This window comes from Schistocerca gregaria, chromosome 1 (assembly GCF_023897955.1).
Source record: "Schistocerca gregaria isolate iqSchGreg1 chromosome 1, iqSchGreg1.2, whole genome shotgun sequence".
Classification (NCBI taxonomy): Eukaryota; Metazoa; Arthropoda; class Insecta; order Orthoptera; family Acrididae; genus Schistocerca; species Schistocerca gregaria.
This window is the reverse complement of record NC_064920.1, coordinates 793054616-793075610: the sequence shown is the minus strand read 5'-3', so window position 1 is coordinate 793075610 and position 20995 is coordinate 793054616. Positions and strand designations below refer to the sequence as shown.

The 20995-nt window shown below is 41.6% G+C and overlaps 1 protein-coding gene across 3 annotated transcripts in view; it reads left to right on the top strand.

The window, feature by feature from the left end:
- LOC126269845 (protein henna) overlaps positions 1–20995 on the top strand; it is a 108437-nt gene that overhangs the window by 75343 nt on the left and 12099 nt on the right. For all 3 annotated transcript variants that reach the window (XM_049974022.1, XM_049974023.1, XM_049974024.1), the window contains 3 exons: positions 9870–10044; positions 16579–16741; positions 19873–20069. In XM_049974022.1, the coding sequence (XP_049829979.1) occupies positions 9870–10044; positions 16579–16741; positions 19873–20069 (535 nt within the window). The remainder of the gene's footprint in view (positions 1–9869; positions 10045–16578; positions 16742–19872; positions 20070–20995) is intronic.

Sequence of the window (20995 nt, the reverse complement as noted above, 5' to 3'; positions counted from 1 at the left end):
AGCGAAAAACTCATTTTGGAATTTGTGCACTATTCTGCAGGCTCCATTTACAACTACCCTCCAACATAAATTCAAAGCGTGAGCGATGAACTTCAGGGCTGTAAAGAAAATTAGAACGATTTTTTCGTTGGACATTCAGTGCATTATTTCCGGTATTGTCTCAGTAGTCTCAGACATTGCGGTAAAAAATAGTACTCTTTTACATGTTCACCAAAAAATTTCTTGTTTTGTGTGTGTATTCTATATAAATATTGCATGAACCCATGTATATAGCGGCTCTCCCGTTTACAAACAGCTTTAACTTAAATGGTGTCAAGTCATCTGAGAAAATAAATAAAATTTCGAATGTAAGTGTTTTTTTGCAACATGTGAAAGAATGAACAGGCACCACACAATTAACCCTCGGGAACTACCTCCCGTTTACTACACACCTGTTAAGTAGCAAAGAATAACACGAAAAGAGGCTGGTTTATTATAATCTTCTCAACACAGCTTAGGGCGAAGACTTCAGTGAGAATAAAAGACTGATAACAACTTTGTGTGGCTCAGTGGTCTGGTGCGAGTCTTTCAATTCAACGCCAGTTTCATGACTTGCGTGCCACTAACACCTACCGGGAAAAGAACACCTACGAACCACATGCAATTACTGCCGTATCTTCGTATCATTGAGAGGTGAAGGCTAATCCTGTGAACGACGGTGAGTCGAGACCGCTATCTTCCCGTTTCATGGCACGCGGTTTGCCACTGAACCACTAAGCCCGACGACGGCATTTTTTGCTGTGGTTTGATGCAGCTCTCCATGCTACTCTATCCTGTACAAGCTTCTTTATCTACGAGTAACTATTGCACCCTACATCCTTCAGAATCTGTTAAGTGTATTCATCTCTTGGTCCCCTTCTACGAATTTAACCCTCCACGTGCCCTCCAATACTAAGATGGTGATCCCTTGATGCCTCAGAACACGTCCTACCGACCAATCCCTTCTTCTGGTCAAGTTGTGCCACAAATTCCTCTTCCCCCAATTCTATTCAGTACCTCCTCATTAGTTACGTTATCTACCCATATAATCTTCAGCATTCTTTTCTAGCACCATATTTCGAAAGCTTCTATTCCCTTCTTGTCTAAATTGTTTATCGTCCATGTTTCACATCCATACATGGCTACACTCCATACAAATACTTTTAGAAAAGACTTCCTGACACTTAAATCTGTACTCGATGTTAACAAATTTCTCTTCTTCAGAAACGCTTTCCATGTCATTGCCAATCTACATTTTATATCCTCTCTACTTCGACCATCATCAGTTATTTTGCTCCCCAAATAGCAAAACTCATCTGCTACTTTAAGTGTCTCATTTCCTGATCTAATTGCCAGAGAATCACCTGATTTAATTAGACTACATTCCATTATCCCCCTTTTGCTTTTGTTGATGTTCATCTTATATGCTCCTTTCAGACACTGTACATTCCGCTGAACTGCTCTTCCAGGTCCTTTTCTATCTCTGACAGAATTGCGAAGTCACCGGCAAACCACAAAGTTTTATTTCTTCTCCACGGATTTTAATTCCTACTCCAAATTTTTCTTTTGTTTTCTCTGCTGCTAGTTCAATATACAGATATACAGATTGAATAACATCGGAGAGAGGCTACAGCCCTCTCTCACTCCCTTGTCAACCACTGTTTACCTGTTATAACTGTCATCTGGTTTCTGTACGAATTGTAAATAGGCTTTCGCTCCGTGTATTTGACCCCTTCCACCTTCAGACTTTGAAAGAGAGTTTTTCAGTCAACATTGTCAAGAGCTTTCTCTAAGTATACAAATGCTAGAAACGTAGGTTTGCCTTTCCTTAGTCTATCTTCTAAGATAAGTCGTAGGGTCAGTATTGCCTCACGTGTCTCAATATTTCTGCGAAATCCAAAAGATCTTTCCCGAGGTCAGCTTCTACCAGTTTTTCCATTCGTTTGTAAAGAATTCGCGTTAGTATTTTGCAACCGTGACTTATTAAACTGATAATTCGGTATAATTTTTGCATCTGTCAACACCTGCTTGCTTTGCGATTGAAATTATTATATTCTTCTTGAGGTCTGAGGGTATTTCGCCTGCCTCATACGTCTTGCTCATAAGATGGTAGAGTTTTGTCAGGGCTGGCTCTCCCAAGACTATCAGTTGTTCAAATGGAATGTTATCTACTCCCGGGGCCTTGTTTCGACTTAGGTCTTTCAGTGCTCTGTCAAACTCATCACGCAGTATCATATCTCCCATTGCATCTTCGTCTACATCCTCTTCCATTTCCATAATATTGCCCTCAAGTACATCGCCCTTGTATAGACCCTCTATATACTCCTTCCACCTTTCTGCTTTCCCTTCTTTGCTTGGAACTGGTTTCCCATCTGAGCTCTTGATATTCATACAAGTGATTCTCTTTTCTCCAAAGGTCTCTTTAATATTCCTGTAGGCAGTATCTTATCTTACCACTAGTGATATATGCCTCTACATTGTTACATTTGTCTTCTAGCCATCCCTGCTTAGCCAAGCTATGACAAGCTACAACATAAAAGGGATCTGTAAATTTCACATTCATCAAATGTAAAGTGCAAAATAAAAAGGAAACCCACTGATGATGGCACAGTGGTGCCGAAACATGTTTGGGTGTTAAAGAAAAACGGTGTTTTGCATAACTGGCGGACCTCAAATCCAAAATATTTTTTCCTGCTTAGCCATTTTGCACTTCCTGTCGCTCTCATTTTTGAGACGTTTGTATTCCTTTTTGCCTGCTTCATTATCTGCATTTTGTATGAATTGCAAAAACTATTGTTCTTTTGCTTGCTGGTTTTTCTAAAATATTTCATACGACATCATCTTTGTGTATTGCACAATGCTGTAACCCATTCGACCAACAACTGGTAGTCTTTAGATTGTCAATGGTTAAAAAGAGACAAATAATTATTTTTGAATCTATAAAATCTGCTAAGTTACTATGTACGTAATGACAAAAAAAGAATAAAATTATACGTAAACGCACGTACTGTAAGCGGTAATGTAACGTTCCCGTTGCGTTATCAACAGTACTAAAGGAAACAAAAGAAGTCGAGGGTTTTCGTAGGTATAGCGAAATCCTCTTTTTGTCTATGAATTGCAAAAACTATTGTTCTTTTGCTTGCTGGTTTTTCTAAAATATTTCATACGACATCATCTTTGTGTATTGCACAATGCTGTAACCGATTCGACCAACAACTGGTAGTCTTTAGATTGTCAGTGGTTAAAAAGAGACACATAATTATTTTTGAATCTATAAAATCTGCTAAGTTACTATGTACGTAATGACAAAAAAGAATAAAATTATACTTAAACGCACGTACTGTAAGCGGTAATGTAACGTTTCCGTTGCGTTATCAACAGTACTAAAGGAAACAAAAGAAGTCGAGGGTTTTCGTAGGTATAGCGAAATCCTCTTTTTGTCTATCATACATTTGAATTAACGAATAGCTTCTTCGTCAGGTTTTATAGTCGCATCCAGTAGAACAATGTGACATGATTTTTTAAGCACATTAAGAGTTCAGAATTTGTAAAAATGGTGTTAGTGGTTCACTGTGACATGATGACGAGCATGCATTAAACAAGGAAATCATTGAATAGAAGTAGTAATTAAGAATACTAAAGCAATGTAGTGCAGATGGAAGAACAATTAGTTGGCTCATTTCAGGCCAAACGAGGACTCTTTCATTTCAAACTTCGAAGCGCAGCTTCAAATGTGATAGTTTTCTGCTGTCTTGTTTGTGTTATTTCAAGGCAGGGTGGTGTCTGTACCATATTATAACATTGCTAACAAAGATATTTTCTTGGGATAGGTTCATTTTAGCAGAAAGTGATGAGGAATGAAGGTAAGGCTTTAACGTCTGGTCGAGGACGAAACGTTAGTGACGTAGCGCTAACTCGTACTGGAGAGAAGGAAATCGGCCGTGTCTTCTTCAAGGCAACTACCCCGGTATTTTTATTAAGCGATTCAGGAAGACCACGGAAAATATTGATGTTGGTGGCAGAGTGGGGATTTGAACTGCTTTTCTGTAAAATGCGTGATCAGTTTCGTACTCACTGAATCACCGCGCTCGGTTCCCCAATATGAGTCCATTGCATTAATCACTGTATCGCCCTCACTTGCTTGGTCTAAGACTGAGCAGACATGAAAGGCTGTCCGATGTGATGGACATCAGCGTGACAGCCAGGCTGCGACTTTCACCGACTACCAGGTTCCAAAGGACGGCCCTCAATCAGGGAAAACTTAGCTCTCGCAGCGTGGTCGTTCTTCTTAGTCACACAGCAGTTGGGAACCCCATAAACCTGGCGACACCAACACACCGAAATGATTGTACCCAGCTTTAATTCGTTGTTTGTGGAAGGTTTAATGCAGCTACACTTACTGGAAATTTCGTATCATAATCGGACAGCTTTTAGGTTCCGTACCTCACTAGCTTAAAACTCAATGCATTCAAAAGTTACGGCTATTATTTGTCATACATTTTTATACTCGCGAACTCACTCTTCAAAACCTATACCGTACTTTCCGTTAACCTATAATCATGAAATTCGGCAAGTAGTAAGGTTTCAAAATATAAATAAAGGAAAAAACTCTAAGATTGTTAATTTGTAAGTATACCACATGAAAAAAAAATTGTCAATGTTGTCTGCAAACACACATTTTCTCAGGAACGAGTAAGAATATCAAGTTGAAATTTATGTCACGTACGAAGGTCTATCGTCCCTTCTTAGGATAAAAACGTAAGCTTCTAAGTCAATGTAACAAAAAGATAGGGACATTTATGTCAGACATTTGGTACTCGTAAACTCACTCATCAAAACCTGCAGGGTACTTCTCGTTGACCTAGAACTATGAAAGTGGGCAAGAAGCAAGATTTCTCAGTAAAAGTAAATGAAATATTCAGAAAGTCGTTAGTTTGTAAGCTTATCGCACAAAACATATTTCTTTTGTCATTTGTATCCGACTTCAAATTCAAAATTAAAACATTCTCCAAAGCCTTCTAATCATCAGTGTAGGTAGCAGACAAAACTGGTCAAGATTCTCGTTTCTCGGGATGGGTGAATTGTTTATATAGATAATTAAGTTCGTAAGGAACTATCAGAGAGCGATTCCTACTCGTGCCTGGCTTTTTTTCTTTTACGTAGCCAATGATGCTAATATTTTACATTCCTAGTGAGAGCTTGTGTTCCAGAAAAACTGTTACAGAACTGAACCCTCTGCTCCAAATTTTCATGCTAAACCTCAGCAATGATTTTGATTTCACGTGAAAAAGGGTTTAAAATGTGAAATTCTGGAAGCTGTTCATCTTTTAGAATTTACATCGCTGTGATTTTGGATCTAAATTTAAATTGGTCAAGGCCATGTGCTGCGTCAGATGACGCCGGCTCTAACGCCAGTGACTGGTTTCATCACGTTATACAATTCAGCATCCTAATAACAGATGCATACTTAAGCTAAAACCATATTTGCTGTGTAATCACGCCAGATAACGTCGCAATAAACAGCCTGAAATGGGGGATGAGGCAATTTCAGAAGACATTGGTCAACATTAAAGCAATACAACTGTAGCTGTTACGAATGTCTGTTTGCCTGAATGCAGCGATTTTCGATTCAGGCTGTAATATTTATGAAGACCTGTTCTTACTCAGACACCTAGTTACGGCTTGCATAGTTATCAAGTGTTTCCCAAACGTAAGGTGTCACAGGCAATGAAATGCCAGCGAACACACAAAATGTGCTACCATTTATAAGCTAAACTAGAAATTCTCCGATTCGAGATGGTTTACAAAGAATCGGAGCACTTGAGATAGGAAACAAGTAAGTGCAATGGTATTTCCAGCCTCAAGTGCTTCGTAATAGAATAAAAATCGGCTGCAGTTGCCAGTAATTTCTTATTTATTACATCACCGGTTTCGAAACCTAAATCATCCTCAGATGTCACCAAACAATTATCGCAATGTGAATGTGTCGGCTGTCGACGCAGGCGCCCCAGTTGGTGGTCCTACGCTCCATTTCGTTTGTTTTGCGGGGGTGTGACCCATCGCGGCCGACTGTCCGACTGCCACACAATTAATTATGTTGCCATAATTATGTCCTGGCACCAGAAGATGAAGCTTTAGGTTTCGAAACTGGTGATATTATAAATAAGAAATTACCACCAACTGAAGGGGATTTTTATTCTGTTAATATGTTCCTCAATTGCGGCTGTTCGCCTGATCAAATATTTTGTATTAAGTGCATTGACTGTGTGTAAGCCATCAGGAGCGGCAATATTTTTAATATAGTTAATACGTAAAACAATATGAACAATAGCGCGGCAGATGAATTCTCTGTGATCTTATGCCTGTGGCAGTTTACTTCGGGTAACCGCTCGAAAATAGCGATATAAGCCGCAACTAAGTCTGAGGTTTACAAAGAATATGTAAACAATAAGAAGAGGTCTTAATAAATAAAAATAAAACTGTCACCTTCACTCAATATATTTATAGCTGTGGTTCCCACAACGAAGAAGATGCAAGAACGACACATTCTCGCAACATGTTCTGTATCATTTGCGAACAAGGCAAACTAAGCGCAGGTCGTTACCGGTGCTGTGGTTAATATTTGATCCGACGTTTCCTCAAGTGGTTCGTAATTTGTTGTCATTGACGTCAGCAGCCTGTCATTCTGTAATTGTTCCTCTATCTCAGTTGGTTTCCTGGAGTTCTCATATTTCAGAAATTTATGAGAGGTGTATAATTTTAGAGGATTTCTTACATTTATTTCTCCGATTATTCCTATAATTTTTCTATTTATTTAAGGGAAATGAAATTATTATTATTAGAATTTTTATTGTTATATTACAGATCTAATACTTACAAAGCCATTCACAAATTTCGATTCCTCCAAAGTTGCTTCGAATAGCCCTTTCTAGTGAAATTTTCCATTAAGTTCTCGAAATTGCCTACTAAGGTTTCTGTTATTGTTTTTCAGTGTGTTTAGTTTGAGAGAGATTAGTTGACTGCAGTACTGTAAACAAACGTATTTTAAGGTAGTTTCTGTTCTGATCATTATCGTGGAAGATGGCTTCTATGCGTTGTTCCTGTAAAAGAGAAATTGTTTCTGGCTTATCGTAGCAGGTGGCGAAACAACTGGGCAGCAGGTCATGTTTTATGCGGTAATCGTCGAAATATGAAAGCAGTTGCCACAGATGTAAAGTCTCTGGATAGACAATTAATAATGAAAGATTCGTTCAGTCAACCTGAATTTTACGATCTTCCAGCGAAATTTGAATTCTGAGGATTTATTTTGCGAGGAACAGTGAACAGGGAGGCATCAAATAGCGACTATACGATAGTCAAAAGTGTGAATGTTGTTCAGTCAGTGATCAAGAACTTATTTTGAACTGTGGGTTCCTTGTTGAGAAACTTTTCTAAGCCTCCGCTATGAGTAAATAAAAAGTGTACCGTGCACTACAGATTCAGTGCATGTTTTACAGGTGGAACGAGTGTGAACAACAACAAATTGGTTCAAATGGCTCTGAGCACTAAGGGACTTAGAATCTGAGGTCATCAGTCCCCTAGAACTTAGAACCACTTAAACCTAACTAACCTAAGGAGATCACACACATCCATGCCCGAGGCAGGATTCGAACCAGCGACCGCAGTGGTCGCGCGGTTCCGGACTGAAGGGCCTAGAACCGCTTGGCCACACCAGCCGGCGAACAACAAATGACCTTAACTAAATTCCTTAATAATACATCAGCGACCGTAATTTCCAGAAAATCTATTTAAAAACAGGTTTTTACTTCAATTTCGTGAAGAATAATAGGAAACATTACAGTATATTGGGAATCTTATTTTTAAGCTTACTCCAGTTTAAGAGGTTTTATCACCAAATCGTTTCACTTTATTTGTAAAGCATCGTAAATGGTGGATCAGTACGGTTTTACGTTATATAGAGTTAAAAACTGTTTTGCTTACGAATATGGTGTGTGCACGTTATTTACGGACCTTACTGCTACTATTCACATGTTTTGAAAAACAATTGGCTTTTCCTTCCATTGACAGCAGCTCTTGCAGACGAAAACAGCTTGAATTCCCTTTCACTGGGGAAAGTAGACGTCCCACTTTCAGGGTATGCTATTGCTGTAGCACATGCGCTACGTGTTTATAATGAATTTACGTATACTTCAGCTTGACTACGTAGTCGATATGATGACACACACTAATGCGTCAGGACACAGAACTAACATTGAAGCTCGAATCCTAATTGTCTAATAAAATTTCAGTGTCAGCATCTCACCAGTAGCAAGATATACAGTTTCTAATCGTCAGACTGCATCATCTCAATCTGCGACCATGAACCTCGATGGCGGAGTTAGTTTTGGTTGTAGAAGTCTGCGTTTTGCTTGTTCAAGTAACGTTCTACCTTGAAAAGCAGCTCATCGTCATTTTTGAAATGCCTGAAACGCAATTGTTTCCTCATCCGTAGAAATGGGAGGGAGTCACTGGGTGTCACGTCAGGATAACACAAGAGGCAAGGCAAAATTTGACAGCCCAAAGATCACTGGGTGTCACGTCAGGATAATACAAGAGGCAAGGCAAAATTTGACAGCCCGAAGAGGCGGCATTTGTAGCTATCCTGTGCAGAGGGAGCTGGGCCGTTTTAGTGTCGCAAAAACTACCTCCTCGGACAGCTTCCCGCAACGCTTTGCCTTGGCAGACTCCCTCAATCTCGTCAGCATGCTTAGTTAGTATGTTTCTGTGACGGTTTGCCCCTTACAAATATAATCTATTAGAACAACACCATGGCAGTTCCAAAAAAAAGCATCACATTCCACAATAGGGTATGAGCCTTCACCTTTTTCGTCGATGGTGGATCCACAGGTTTTCCTGCTGCTTTTTTCCTTCGATTTGGGGTTATAGCGTTCAGCCAGCAGTCGTCCATAGTCATAAGGCGTATAAAGAAGTGATCTGCATTAGCCTTACACAGCAGAAACATCCCCGCTGTTGCATCGTTTCGTCAGGCTTCGTGAATGGGTGTTTTCAGTCGCGACACGTCAGCGAGCGGCGACCTTTGTCATCGAAATATCTTGCAAGACTTTGGAAACTTATATGTCCCTTCTAGCCGTGGTTGTAATACACCGGTCTTCCAGCACACCGGCCTAAACTCCTACTGCTATTCAGAACGCTTCACTGAGAGATGGCCCTCCATTCTTCTTCACTGAAATTTATTTGACCATTTAGGTAGTGTCAGAAACACCTCATTACTGTGTCTGTTGTAGCACGGTTCCCTTTCCACTTTATGAGCGGTTTGTACCATTTTGTTTTGGCTCCTCCAGCGACGTTCCGTGATTCTGGGACGCGCGTGTGTCAGTGTGTACCATGACTGCAGAGATGTAGCCACAAAGAAACAAGAAATTGATTAGATAACTCTATTTTTTCGAGTTGATCATTTGACTGACCCTTTTATTGAGTCACACCCCAAACCTCTTTACAGTCCACAGTGGTGCCTCTGTTAACGTGGAAGTGAGGTTCTGCTGTCATCTTGGCGGTATTCTAGATAGGATACACTTTGAGCCAGTACACTCTGTGTTCCTTTCAGCTTCATAAACACCCTTTAGGCTAAACTGTGTAAGTATTCATCAGTCATCCAAATGATACAGATACGCGCTTAACACACTATGCCAGAGAACGAAGACAGAGCCAGTTTGGTGCATTCAACAAACGGACATTGCAGTGCGTCGTGGCGTCCGTGTTTCTAGTAACGACTAGGAAACGCATTGGGATAATTTACAGCAATAACATTTGAGTTTCCTTAAGCATTGGCAACGGTTCTGCTCTGCCTGCAGAAACACTCGGTGAACCTGATGCACATCGAGTCGCGGTCGTCGCAGCGGTTCCCCAGCCAGTATGAGTTCATGGTGGAGTGCGCGCCGGGCGGTGACATCGGCGGCGCCGTGACCAACCTGCGGCAGAGCTCCGCCTACTTCCAGATCATCTCGCGCAACCACAAGGACAACAGAGGTCAGTTGCCCGCCAAGTGCCTTCTTAAAGTAAAGCTCTGGCTCAGTCCCATACTTGGAAATCCAATTATTTGCCGACTTGTGCCTACATAAAACAGCGTGCTTGACTGTGATTCGAACTCGGGTTCCTACCTTTTGCGGACCAACTACTAAAAATACTTTTCTGTATGTGTAACTTGTTGCAATTTTAGACCCATTGGGCAAAACATTCAAACATAGCACAGATACCTAAATCGTCAAAAATGTTCCGTCAAACACGAGGGTCACTTCAAAAGAAATGCACACTATTTTTTTTAAATCCATCTTTTATTCTACATGTTTGAAAGATTTACAGTGTGTAGATACATCCTTTAGGATCAATATTTTCATTTCTCCACATAATTTCCATTCCTCTCAGCTGCCTTACGCCATCTTGGAACCAGCGCCTGTATAAATGCACGGTAAAATTCTGGACCAACCTGTTGGAGCCACTGTTCACCAGCGTGCACAAGGGAGTCATCATCTTCAAACTTTGTTCCGCGAAGAGAGTCTTTCAGTTTCCCAAAGAGATGATAGTCACATGGAGCCAGGTCAGGACTGTAAGGCGGGTGTTTCAGTGTTGTCCATCCGAGTTTTGCGATCGCTTCCATGGTTTTTTGACTGACATGTGGCCGTGCATTGTCGTGCAGCAGCAAAACATCCTTCTTTCGCCGATGTGGTCGAACACGACTCAGTCGAGCTTGAAGTTTCTTCAGTGTCGTCATATATGCACCAGAATTTATGGTCGTTTCACTTGGCATGATGTCCACAATCAAGAGTCCTTCGGAATCGAAAATACCATAGCCATAACATTTCCAGCAGAAGGTGTGGTTTGGAAATTTTTTTTTTTCCTTGGGTAAATTTGCATGATGCCACGCCATTGATTGCCTCTTCGTCTGGTGAAAAATGATGGAACCATGTTTCATCACCTGTCACAATTTTTCCAAGAAATTTATCTCCACCAATCTCGTAGTGTTCCAAGAGTTCGCTGCATACCGTTTTTTTTGTTTCTTTGTGAGCCACTGTCAACATTCTGGGAACCCACCTGGCACAAACCTTTTTTAACGCCAACACTTTCAGTATTCTGCAAATACTTCCTTCCCCTATCCCACCCTAGCGTGACAATTCGTTCACTGTGATGCGTCTGTCAGCAGTCACCAATTCGTTAACTCTCTGCACATTGTCTGGAGTGTGTGCAGTACGAGGCCTGCCGCTGCGAGGACAATCCTCAATATTGCCGTGCCCGCTTTCATCATGTAACCTGCTTGCCTACCGACTAACTGTACTGCGGTCGACACCAGCATCTCCATACACATTTTTCAACCTCTTGTGGATGTTTCCCACTGTCTCGTTTTCACAGCACAGAAATTCTATGACAGCACGTTACTTCTGACGAATGTCAAGTGTAGCAGCCATCTTGAAGACATGCTGTGACGGCGCCTCTCACGGGAACAGGTTGAACTAAGTTTGAAAACAAGTGGGAAGGATGTATTTACACACTGTAAAACTTTCATACATGCAGAATGAAAACTGTATTTTTACAAAAAATAGTGTACATTTCTTTTTCAGTGACCCTCGTACATTTGAATTTACATGGTTAACAGTTTGAGACCCTCTATTCACACTACAGATCAGAAACGAGGCGAGTACAAGCGTGATGTTGAGGGTTGCATACACTAGAAATCAAGGCGTCGCTGTTACGTCAGTGCTACACGGCTCCCTTCCTTCCCGCTGTAATTCCGCGAGTATGAAAAGCCTTAGAACGGTGGCGCTGCCGTCGGTTCCTGGTCGTCGATTCGTTACTGAAGTATGCAAGTGAGTAGGGCTACTCGTTACGTAGAGTATGGAAGCTGAGTGCAAGGTCGTACTGTTGTAAAATAGCACTGACGTGATTGACCGATTGTCGTGATCGGATAGCGTTTAACGAAGCCATGTTTTGTTAGACTGTGGAAGGTGTAAGATGAAAATAAAACACTGCAGTGTATAGATTACAAATAAAATGCCCTCTATGTGTGTGTGTAGAAATCCTTTCATGGAACAGAAGGAGCTCTCACGGAGAATCTTTCTCACTTTGTTTTCGAATTTTACTTTGCTGTCTATCAGGCATTTTGTATCACTCGTTAAGTGAAGAAAAATTTTCATTGCACCATTGTCCACCCCTTTCGATGCTAATGACAACCTTAATGTGGAGTAATGAATGTCATTTTATCTTCTGGCATAGTAATTACGTAAATAATTGTACCTTCTGAACTGCAGTGGATTATTTACAACAAATGTCACGAGGGACTAAATGTACTGTGAAGCAGTAGCCAAAAAGCATAATTCCTTAAACAGATGTGTATAAGATGATCGTGGGTGAGCACCACATATTGTTCTCACAGCAAGTTTTTGCGCAATGAAGAGCCTCTTTCTTAAACATGAGTTACCTCATTACATTATTCCATATGACATATTGAACGAAAACATGCAAAATATGTCAACTTACTGATTTTTCTCTCCCTAAGACATGCAATCTGATTTGTCTCTCCCTAAGATATGTAATGATTCTAAGTGTAAATGTGGCTGAACTAAGTTGTTTTAGGAGTTCCAAAATGTGTTTTTTTTTCAATTTAAATTCTCATCAGTTTGGACACCTGAGAATTTTGAAGTTTCCACCCTATTTACTATTTCCTAGCCATGTGTTAGTTACACTTTTCATTGATGTAGTATCCCTAGATGTGTGTGCGTGTGCGCTCAAATGACTACATATATTATATACATACATAATACTTATTTACTTCGTAAATTTCGATTCGCTAAAACCAAACTCTCCCTCTCTCCCCATAGGGTAGGGTTTGAGAGAGAAGAATTAGGATTTTGCAAATGTTGACCCAAATACTGTATTAATTTTTTTCGCAAATTCGGATAAGTTTTGTTTGTTTCGTGGTCATGAGCACACACAACTTTTAATTATCAAACCCCATCCTATGGGGAGAGTGGAGAGTTTTAGTTTTAGCGAATCAAAATTTACGAAGTAAATAAGTATTTTTTATTTATCCGTAACCATTATCCACGCAAAAATGAGAACATGGATTTTCATGAATTACAGGGCAAACTACCAAGAATCAAAACAATTTTAAGACACAACTTACGTAGTTTTTTATGTGGAATCTGGTTCTGCAATAAAAAATGGGGGTTCCCACTTGAAATTTTAAAGTTGCCTCACACCCCACCCCCAGGGGGCAGGGGTGGCGGGCTAATTTTAGCGCCAGCAGATGTCCCCCTCGAAAATAATCAGCTTTGGATTCTACACAGTTTTTTCGTGTGATGTTTATTTTTCGAGTTATTCTGGTTTGTAAACTTAAAATTTACACACTGTATATAAATATTACAACGTTTACAGCTAATCAGTCAGGCATTATACTGGTATATAATATAATAATCACGTTCCCGAACGGTTGCGTATGCAGTACCAGTGCCGTAAGTTCTCTGATGAACTTGTTAACTCGTGTTCTCGCTCTCCTTTCTACGCTGGTTTTTGTCCACTTGTACCCGACAACGGGCTCAAGTGACAAGTTTCCGGTTAAAGGGGCTCCGAGCATACAGAGATGGGAGTCTGGAGACACCGCTAGCGAGTTTAAAGCTACTACACGGAGGTAACTTATGATCTCTAATTCATACAACTTTTCTACTTAGAAAAGGATACAAAAAGAAAATAAATAATGAAGTGATTACGCTGACACGGATAGCACGTGATGTAGTAACACAAGTGTTTCAGCAGTCTATGTTGCCAGTCAGTATTCATACTTACAAGTTGCAGACTTTGTGTTCTGGTTTGAGTTCCAGTAAAATTTGAACCTATTCCTTCACGTGAATTTCTTTTTTGGACATATTACCAAAATTCTGCAGGTCATCTTTTCAGAGATGGATGTGACAATCGGTTCCTTCATTCACTATTATGACGACACAAAAGAACAGCACTGAAGATTTTGCAAACTGTCTTCAGCACTGCCCCTATGTCAGCGAACAAAGCGTCACAGAGGCTGAGACAAAGGAACTCGAAACTCTCACGCTAAAGGAGCAGGTTTAGATTCCACTCTAGCTATTTAATTATTTCATCAGCATGTTGGCGAGCTTTCTTCAACACTGCCATGGACATTCTCTCACTCACCATAGTCTAACTGAGCTACTGCTCCGTTTGTAGCGTCAGTATCTAAGGATCTCATCATCAGAGGGACGTTAGAGCCTGATCTTCATTTTCTTCGTTTGTAAAGATCAGAACAAAACGGGATACTAAACCTTACCCTCGCTTCGCACTTATGTTAACATTTCATTCCATGTCATAACTGTTGTCCCAATTTTCGACATAGTTACTGATAATCATTTGAAATGTGAGATCAGGCTTCATAGGGTTGCTGCAAAGCAGACAGCGCCTTTCGTCTATTCTCGCTCCTCTCCCCACTGCCCACCACCTCTACTGACACACACACACACACACACACACACACACACACACACACACACACACACACACACAGAGAGAGAGAGAGAGAGAGAGAGAGAGAGAGAGAGAGAGAGAGACAGACAGAGAGAGAGAGAGAGAGAGAGACATTTCAGTCCCTCCTCTTACTCTCCTTTTCTCTCGACTTTCCTAAAGTACGAAGCACAACAAATGCTTGCAAGATCGATACAAACTTCAGGTGGCGAACTTACTTGATTCTAAATAATGAAGTCGAAGCACAACAGTAACAATTTGGAACCAAAAGTAAACGAATATCAGTCGTAAACTAATTCGAAGTTGAGTCATGTATCCATCTCACGTTGTGTCCTCTAGTATAGGTTGATGCATCTTTCAAGTTATAACAGCTTCACTCTCGCTGATATACCCTTAGACAGGTAGGTAAACGTAGCACATTCCACATATTATGTTGTCATGAGTTGCCATAAGGTGAATGACTCTGTAATCTCGCTCAAAGTCGGTGTTGTAAAACGTCCCGTAGTTCTCCTCTAGCGTTCAAATCACGATGTTGAGAAGCCCAGTGCATATAGATGGCAAGACTAGTTTTGTGCCGCGCAGGATTAGCCGAGCGGTCTGGGGAGCTGCAGTCATGGCCTGTGCGGCTGGTCCCGGCGGAGGTTCGAGTCCTCCCTCGGGCATGGGTGTGTGTGTTTGTCCTTAGGATAATTTAGGTTAAGTAGTGTGTAAGCTTAGGGACTGATGACCTTAGCAGTTAAGTCCCATAAGATATCACAGACATTTGAACATTTTTTGAACTAGTTTTGTTGCGAAATCTCTCCTTCTTTATACAACGCAACACGAAGAAACGCCCTTCTCTGAACTGTTCTCCTAAAATGGATCGCATGTAATCTATTCAAATGTCATTTTTGGTAACTAATGGAATTTTCCACGTAGAACACCACGAACCCTAAGTTCTCTCCATGGGAAGTAGAACGACACAGCTCTCTTCCCAAAAATTTCGATATAACCACTAAGCAGGCTCTCTGTTTCCGTACTCGTCATCGAAAGACAACTGCAGTAAAGGCATTTGCAATTTTCTGCGCTCTTCCGCGGCGTGTTATACATCATTTGTTGTAGGGTCTAGCATTTGCCGAAACACTATGTGACTACAAAGCCGTGTAGGAACGGCGTAATAAACTAATAACAGCAGACAGAGTTCTGTGATGATTTTGGAAGTCGAGATAAAAATAAAATGTTTGTGGAGCTTTTGGGATATGGAATAGTTTCATGTGCCTATCTCGCCATACCGCTGTGGAACAGCAAGGAGTATTCATGTTTTTCCATGAGGATTGAGGTTAGTAGATACGATGCTCTCTGATAGCATCTGTATACTTTTGGTGTTATACTGAATGTGTAACAAACTTCTTAAAGGTTAACCTACAAAGTGACCCAGTGCTTAGGGCGCTGTACTCAAATTCGAGAGAATCAGTGTTCAAAGTTTCGCCCGACTGTACAGGTATAGATTTCTTGTAATTCCTCAAAACAGTTCATACGAATGCTGTCACTGGTTCTTAAAAACTACCACAGCCCATTTCTTCCACCATCCTTGTCCCACTTCGCCAGCACTCCCTCCTTGGCAACTCTGATGCCGTCTGTACTTCAAACCTTGACTTTTTTTCTACGTTATTATTATTTTGTCGGAGAGCCTTTACAATAAGGTCTTCATAACAATCACGAGCACACAGACTGAAAGTGTTTTCAAACCTAATCCCCAAAGTTTGAAAAGTGCTACAACAATCTTGTTGTCCAAAACATCTCTACACTGAAGCCACCCGTTGACATTCCGAGCAACTTCCCTGGCGAGTAAATGGTATGCTGATAGCTTATATAAACAATAAGAAGCGTGGATTAATATCAGACTACAGTACTTGAACTATTTACGGGGATAATTAGTTGGTCAGAATTAATAATGGAGCGTCGCCTTTTCCATTCACTTCCTTGCGCACTCCTTCGGGATTATGCAGCAGAAACGCTGCAGCAAATAAAAGTACGTTAACCGAGGATTATGCTTGGTTTCAGATACTGTTCCTTGGTTTCCACGCCGTATCCGCGACTTGGACAAATTTGCCAACCAGATATTGTCTTACGGAGCCGAACTGGACGCAGACCATCCTGGTTTCACTGACCCAGTGTACAGAGCACGAAGGAAATATTTCGCCGATATTGCCTACAACTACAAACAGTAAGTAACTTTCGTCAGCGCAGTGCAGGCCTTAAAGTACAACATTCATTAGAAAAATGTTAAAGTATATCTTTTAAGACACAGATTCAAATCAGCAGATACTGTAATCAGCGGAGACTTCCAGTTGTGAAAACAGCTTCCAACTCGCAGAACTGCAACTCAATATCTGACTTCAAGTTTCAAATACCTATTTCAGTTGCAACTTCCAAACACACCCTCTTTTCGTATAGCTGAAACGCTTTGTGAACCTCGACCTGTTTGTCAGGTTGAAGATATGGTAATACGTATCAACCGACGTTGCATCTAATTATCTGCTCTGATTGTCTCCAGAGCAAGCGTGGAGGCAGAACGAAACACTTCTCGTCAACCGAAAAAATTCAGATTTATTTCTAATCATATCCATGAATATATGTGACAAAATAGCAAGCTGATTTCGTCGTATATATTCTCACTCATTTAAGGACAAAAAACATTTCGTTAAAAGACTTTGTCTTGATTTCCTAGCCGGTTTTAGCTATAACAAGTGTATAAAAATGTTTATTTTATAATGCAGAGAATTGGTAGACAGTATGCTGCTTGATATTTTATTTTGGTATATAAGATTATTTCGGCTTTACTGCCTTCATCAGTACATGTCCTGACGTTGTAGACGGACATATGTCAACTTGGAGTAAACTGTTATAGCCGTCTGTGGTTGTTGGATGCAATTTCAGTGACATTTTAAAGTTGTTCGATAATTTTCTGTTGCACATATATTATAATACGTTTTTTATTGTTTGATAGAGGTAGAAATTTGAGTTTGACAGCTAGTTGTTTATTCAAAGATACTTATCAAATATGTATGAGTAAACAGCTAGCTGTAAAACTTGAATTTCTACGACTGTCAAGTAATGAAAAGCGTATTGTAATATACGTCAACAGCAAATTATCGAACAACTTCGAAATGTCACTGAAAAAAATATTGCATCTAACATGTACAGACAGCAATAATAGTTCACTCAGTGTTGACATATGTTCATCTACAACGTCAGGACATGTCCTGATGAAGGCAGTAAAGCCGAAATAAGCTTACATACTAAAATAAAATATCAAGCAGCATACTTCCTTGGCCTACCAGTTCTCTGCATAATGTCCAACTGTGATATAATATATGCTCCAGGTCACACAGCAAAGAAATATTTATTTCCATTCCTGTCAGCGTAAAACTTAAAGACTTTTGCCAACAATAATAAGCTACTGAAATAAACTGTTATTACTCATCTGCTATGGTTTAACTTACTGATCCTCATTTTAAGCTTCTGCCTCTTCCTCCGTTCATGTATCTCAAAAGTTCTGTATACAGAAGAAGCAGTGTGATGTGGTAGCTCGCAGAACGATGTTTAACGTCCGATCCTCACCCGGTCCTATGACTGTCTCGGCTGTTTACGTACATTTAGCACTACTTTGGGATGATTCCAATTACACATTGGTCGTGTTTCTTCATAACTAAGTTGCATAATTGATTTTCAGGCAAGAATGTGTTATCACAAATACATTCCTGGAAATGGAAAAAAGAACACATTGACATCGTTGTGTCAGACCCACCATATTTGCTCCGGACACTGCGAGAGGGCTGTACAAGCAATGATCACACGCACGGCACAGCGGACACACCAGGAACCGCGGTGTTGGCCGTCGAATGGCGCTAGCTGCGCAGCATTTGTGCACCGCCGCCGTCAGTGTCAGCCAGTTTGCCGTGGCATACGGAGCTCCATCGCAGTCTTTAACACTGGTAGCATGCCGCGACAGCGTGGACGTGAACCGTATGTGCAGTTGACGGACTTTGAGCGAGGGCGTATAGTGGGCATGCGGGAGGCCGGGTGGACGTACCGCTGAATTGCTCAACACGTGGGGCGTGAGGTCTCCACAGTACATCGATGTTGTCGCCAGTGGTCGGCGGAAGGTGCACGTGCCCAACGACCTGGGACCGGACCGCAGCGACGCACGGATGCACGCCAAGACCGTAGGATCCTACGCAGTGCCGTAGGGGACCGCACCGCCACTTCCCAGCAAATTAGGGACACTGTTGCTCCTGGGGTATCGGCGAGGACCATTCGTAACCGTCTCCATGAAGCTGGACTACGGTCCCGCACACCGTTAGGCCGTCTTCCGCTCACGCCCCAACATCGTGCAGCCCGCCTCCAGTGGTGTCGCGACAGGCGTGAATGGAGGGACGAATGGAGACGTGTCGTCTTCAGCGATGAGAGTCGCTTCTGCCTTGGTGCCAATGATGGTCGTATGCGTGTTTGGCGCCGTGCAGGTGAGCGCCACAATCAGGACTGCATACGACCGAGGCACACAGGGCCAACACCCGGCATCATGGTGTGGGGAGCGATCTCCTACACTGGCCGTACACCTCTGGTGACCGTCGAGGGGACACTGAATAGTGCACGGTACATCCAAACCGTCATCGAACCCATCGTTCTACCATTCCTAGACCGGCAAGGGAACTTGCTGTTCCAACAGGACAATGCACGTCCGCATGTATCCCGTGCCACCCAACGTGCTCTAGAAGGTGTAAGTCAACTACCCTGGCCAGCAAGATCTCCGGATCTGTCACCCATTGAGCATGTTTGGGACTGGATGAAGCGTCGTCTCACGCTGTATGCACGTCCAGCACGAACGCTGGTCCAACTGAGGCGCCAGGTGGAAATGGCATGGCACGCCGTTCCACAGGACTACATCCAGCATCTCTACGATCGTCTCCTTGGGAGAATAGCAGCCTGCATTGCTGCGAAAGGTGGATATACACTGTACTAGTGCCGACATTGTGCATGCTCTGTTGCCTGTGTCTATGTGCCTGTGGTTCTGTCAGTGTGATCATGTGATGTATCTGACCCCAGGAATGTGTCATAAAGTTTCCGCTTCCTGGGACAATGAATTCACGGTGTTCTTATTTCAATTTCCAGGAGTGTATAACCGCGTATAATACTATAATGTGGCTTTCAGACCAAATTCCAAGTTAATGATACCAACACTTTTTATAGTTGGTTATTGGAACAATTTCTGATATTTTGACACTTACTTAAGATCCCATATACCTTGACGTGTGTTGTGGTCGAGCATACAGCCGTCACTGATATTCCTTCCAGTGGCGAACCTCTTCCTCACGTGGATTACACCAAGGAGGAGACCGAGACCTGGGGGAAGGTGTTCCGCGAGCTGACCAAGTTGTACCCGACACACGCGTGTCGTGAGCACAACCACGTCTTCCCGCTTCTCATTGAGAATTGCGGTTACCGCGAGGACAACATTCCTCAGCTCGAAGATGTCTCCAACTTCCTCAAAGGTAAGCAGCTCATTCTGTGCATTATTCTCTAAGCTGCGAATAATTTCATCAAAATATACTCAGTGTTTCACTTTCGATGACTAGGAAAGAGATACTCAAGGAAAGAAGTCACTAAACATCCGCTCTGGCCTATACAGTCAAGCTCGTACCCTAAACATTTTCGTTGTAGGTGCACTGCCGCAAGCTCTGAGTCACAACGGAGTTATACAGATAACATACAATTATAGACCTCATTTATGTATCAGGTGTGTCTTCTTCAAGCCAAAGACAGCAGACCTGTACTCTAGTGACAGTGTGATCGGAATTATAGCTCAGTCGTACTTTTACTGTGAAATATTGCTACATCACTGCACTAGCATTTTCTTGCCACTTGAGCTGTAATGGAAATAACACATCGCTCCTCTTTCTTACTTATTTTAAGGGCCCATATGACAAAGCTCATTTGCAGTGCGTTAGTGACGCGAAGATTACTATTTGACGATGTTAGGTATAGATATTTTGCTTGAAATTGTACCGCTTCTAGCGAGTTTTGAATGCTGTAGTTATGAGTCCATGCAATACGGGATATTTCTGGCATGTTCTATTCAGAACATTATGCGGTTTAACTTCATTTCATTTGAATTGCACTATTTGATGACGTTATGTACTGATGTTTTGTCAGAAAAAAACCTCATAATCAGGTTTATTTGACTCACAGGACTATTGGGCGTCTTTGGCTCTAACGAGAAACTACAGTCATATGGAGGAGAACTGAGGCTATGTGGACAGAATTATGATTTCGGGATTTTCTTTGTGCTACTGTACAGGGCCACTTACAGATTTGGAAGGCACTCTTGGCCGATTTTGTTATGAACCCACCTTTAGGTGTCACGTTTACCGGAAATTATGATTGCGTTTTTGTGTAACATGGGGCATTTCAGCAAGAT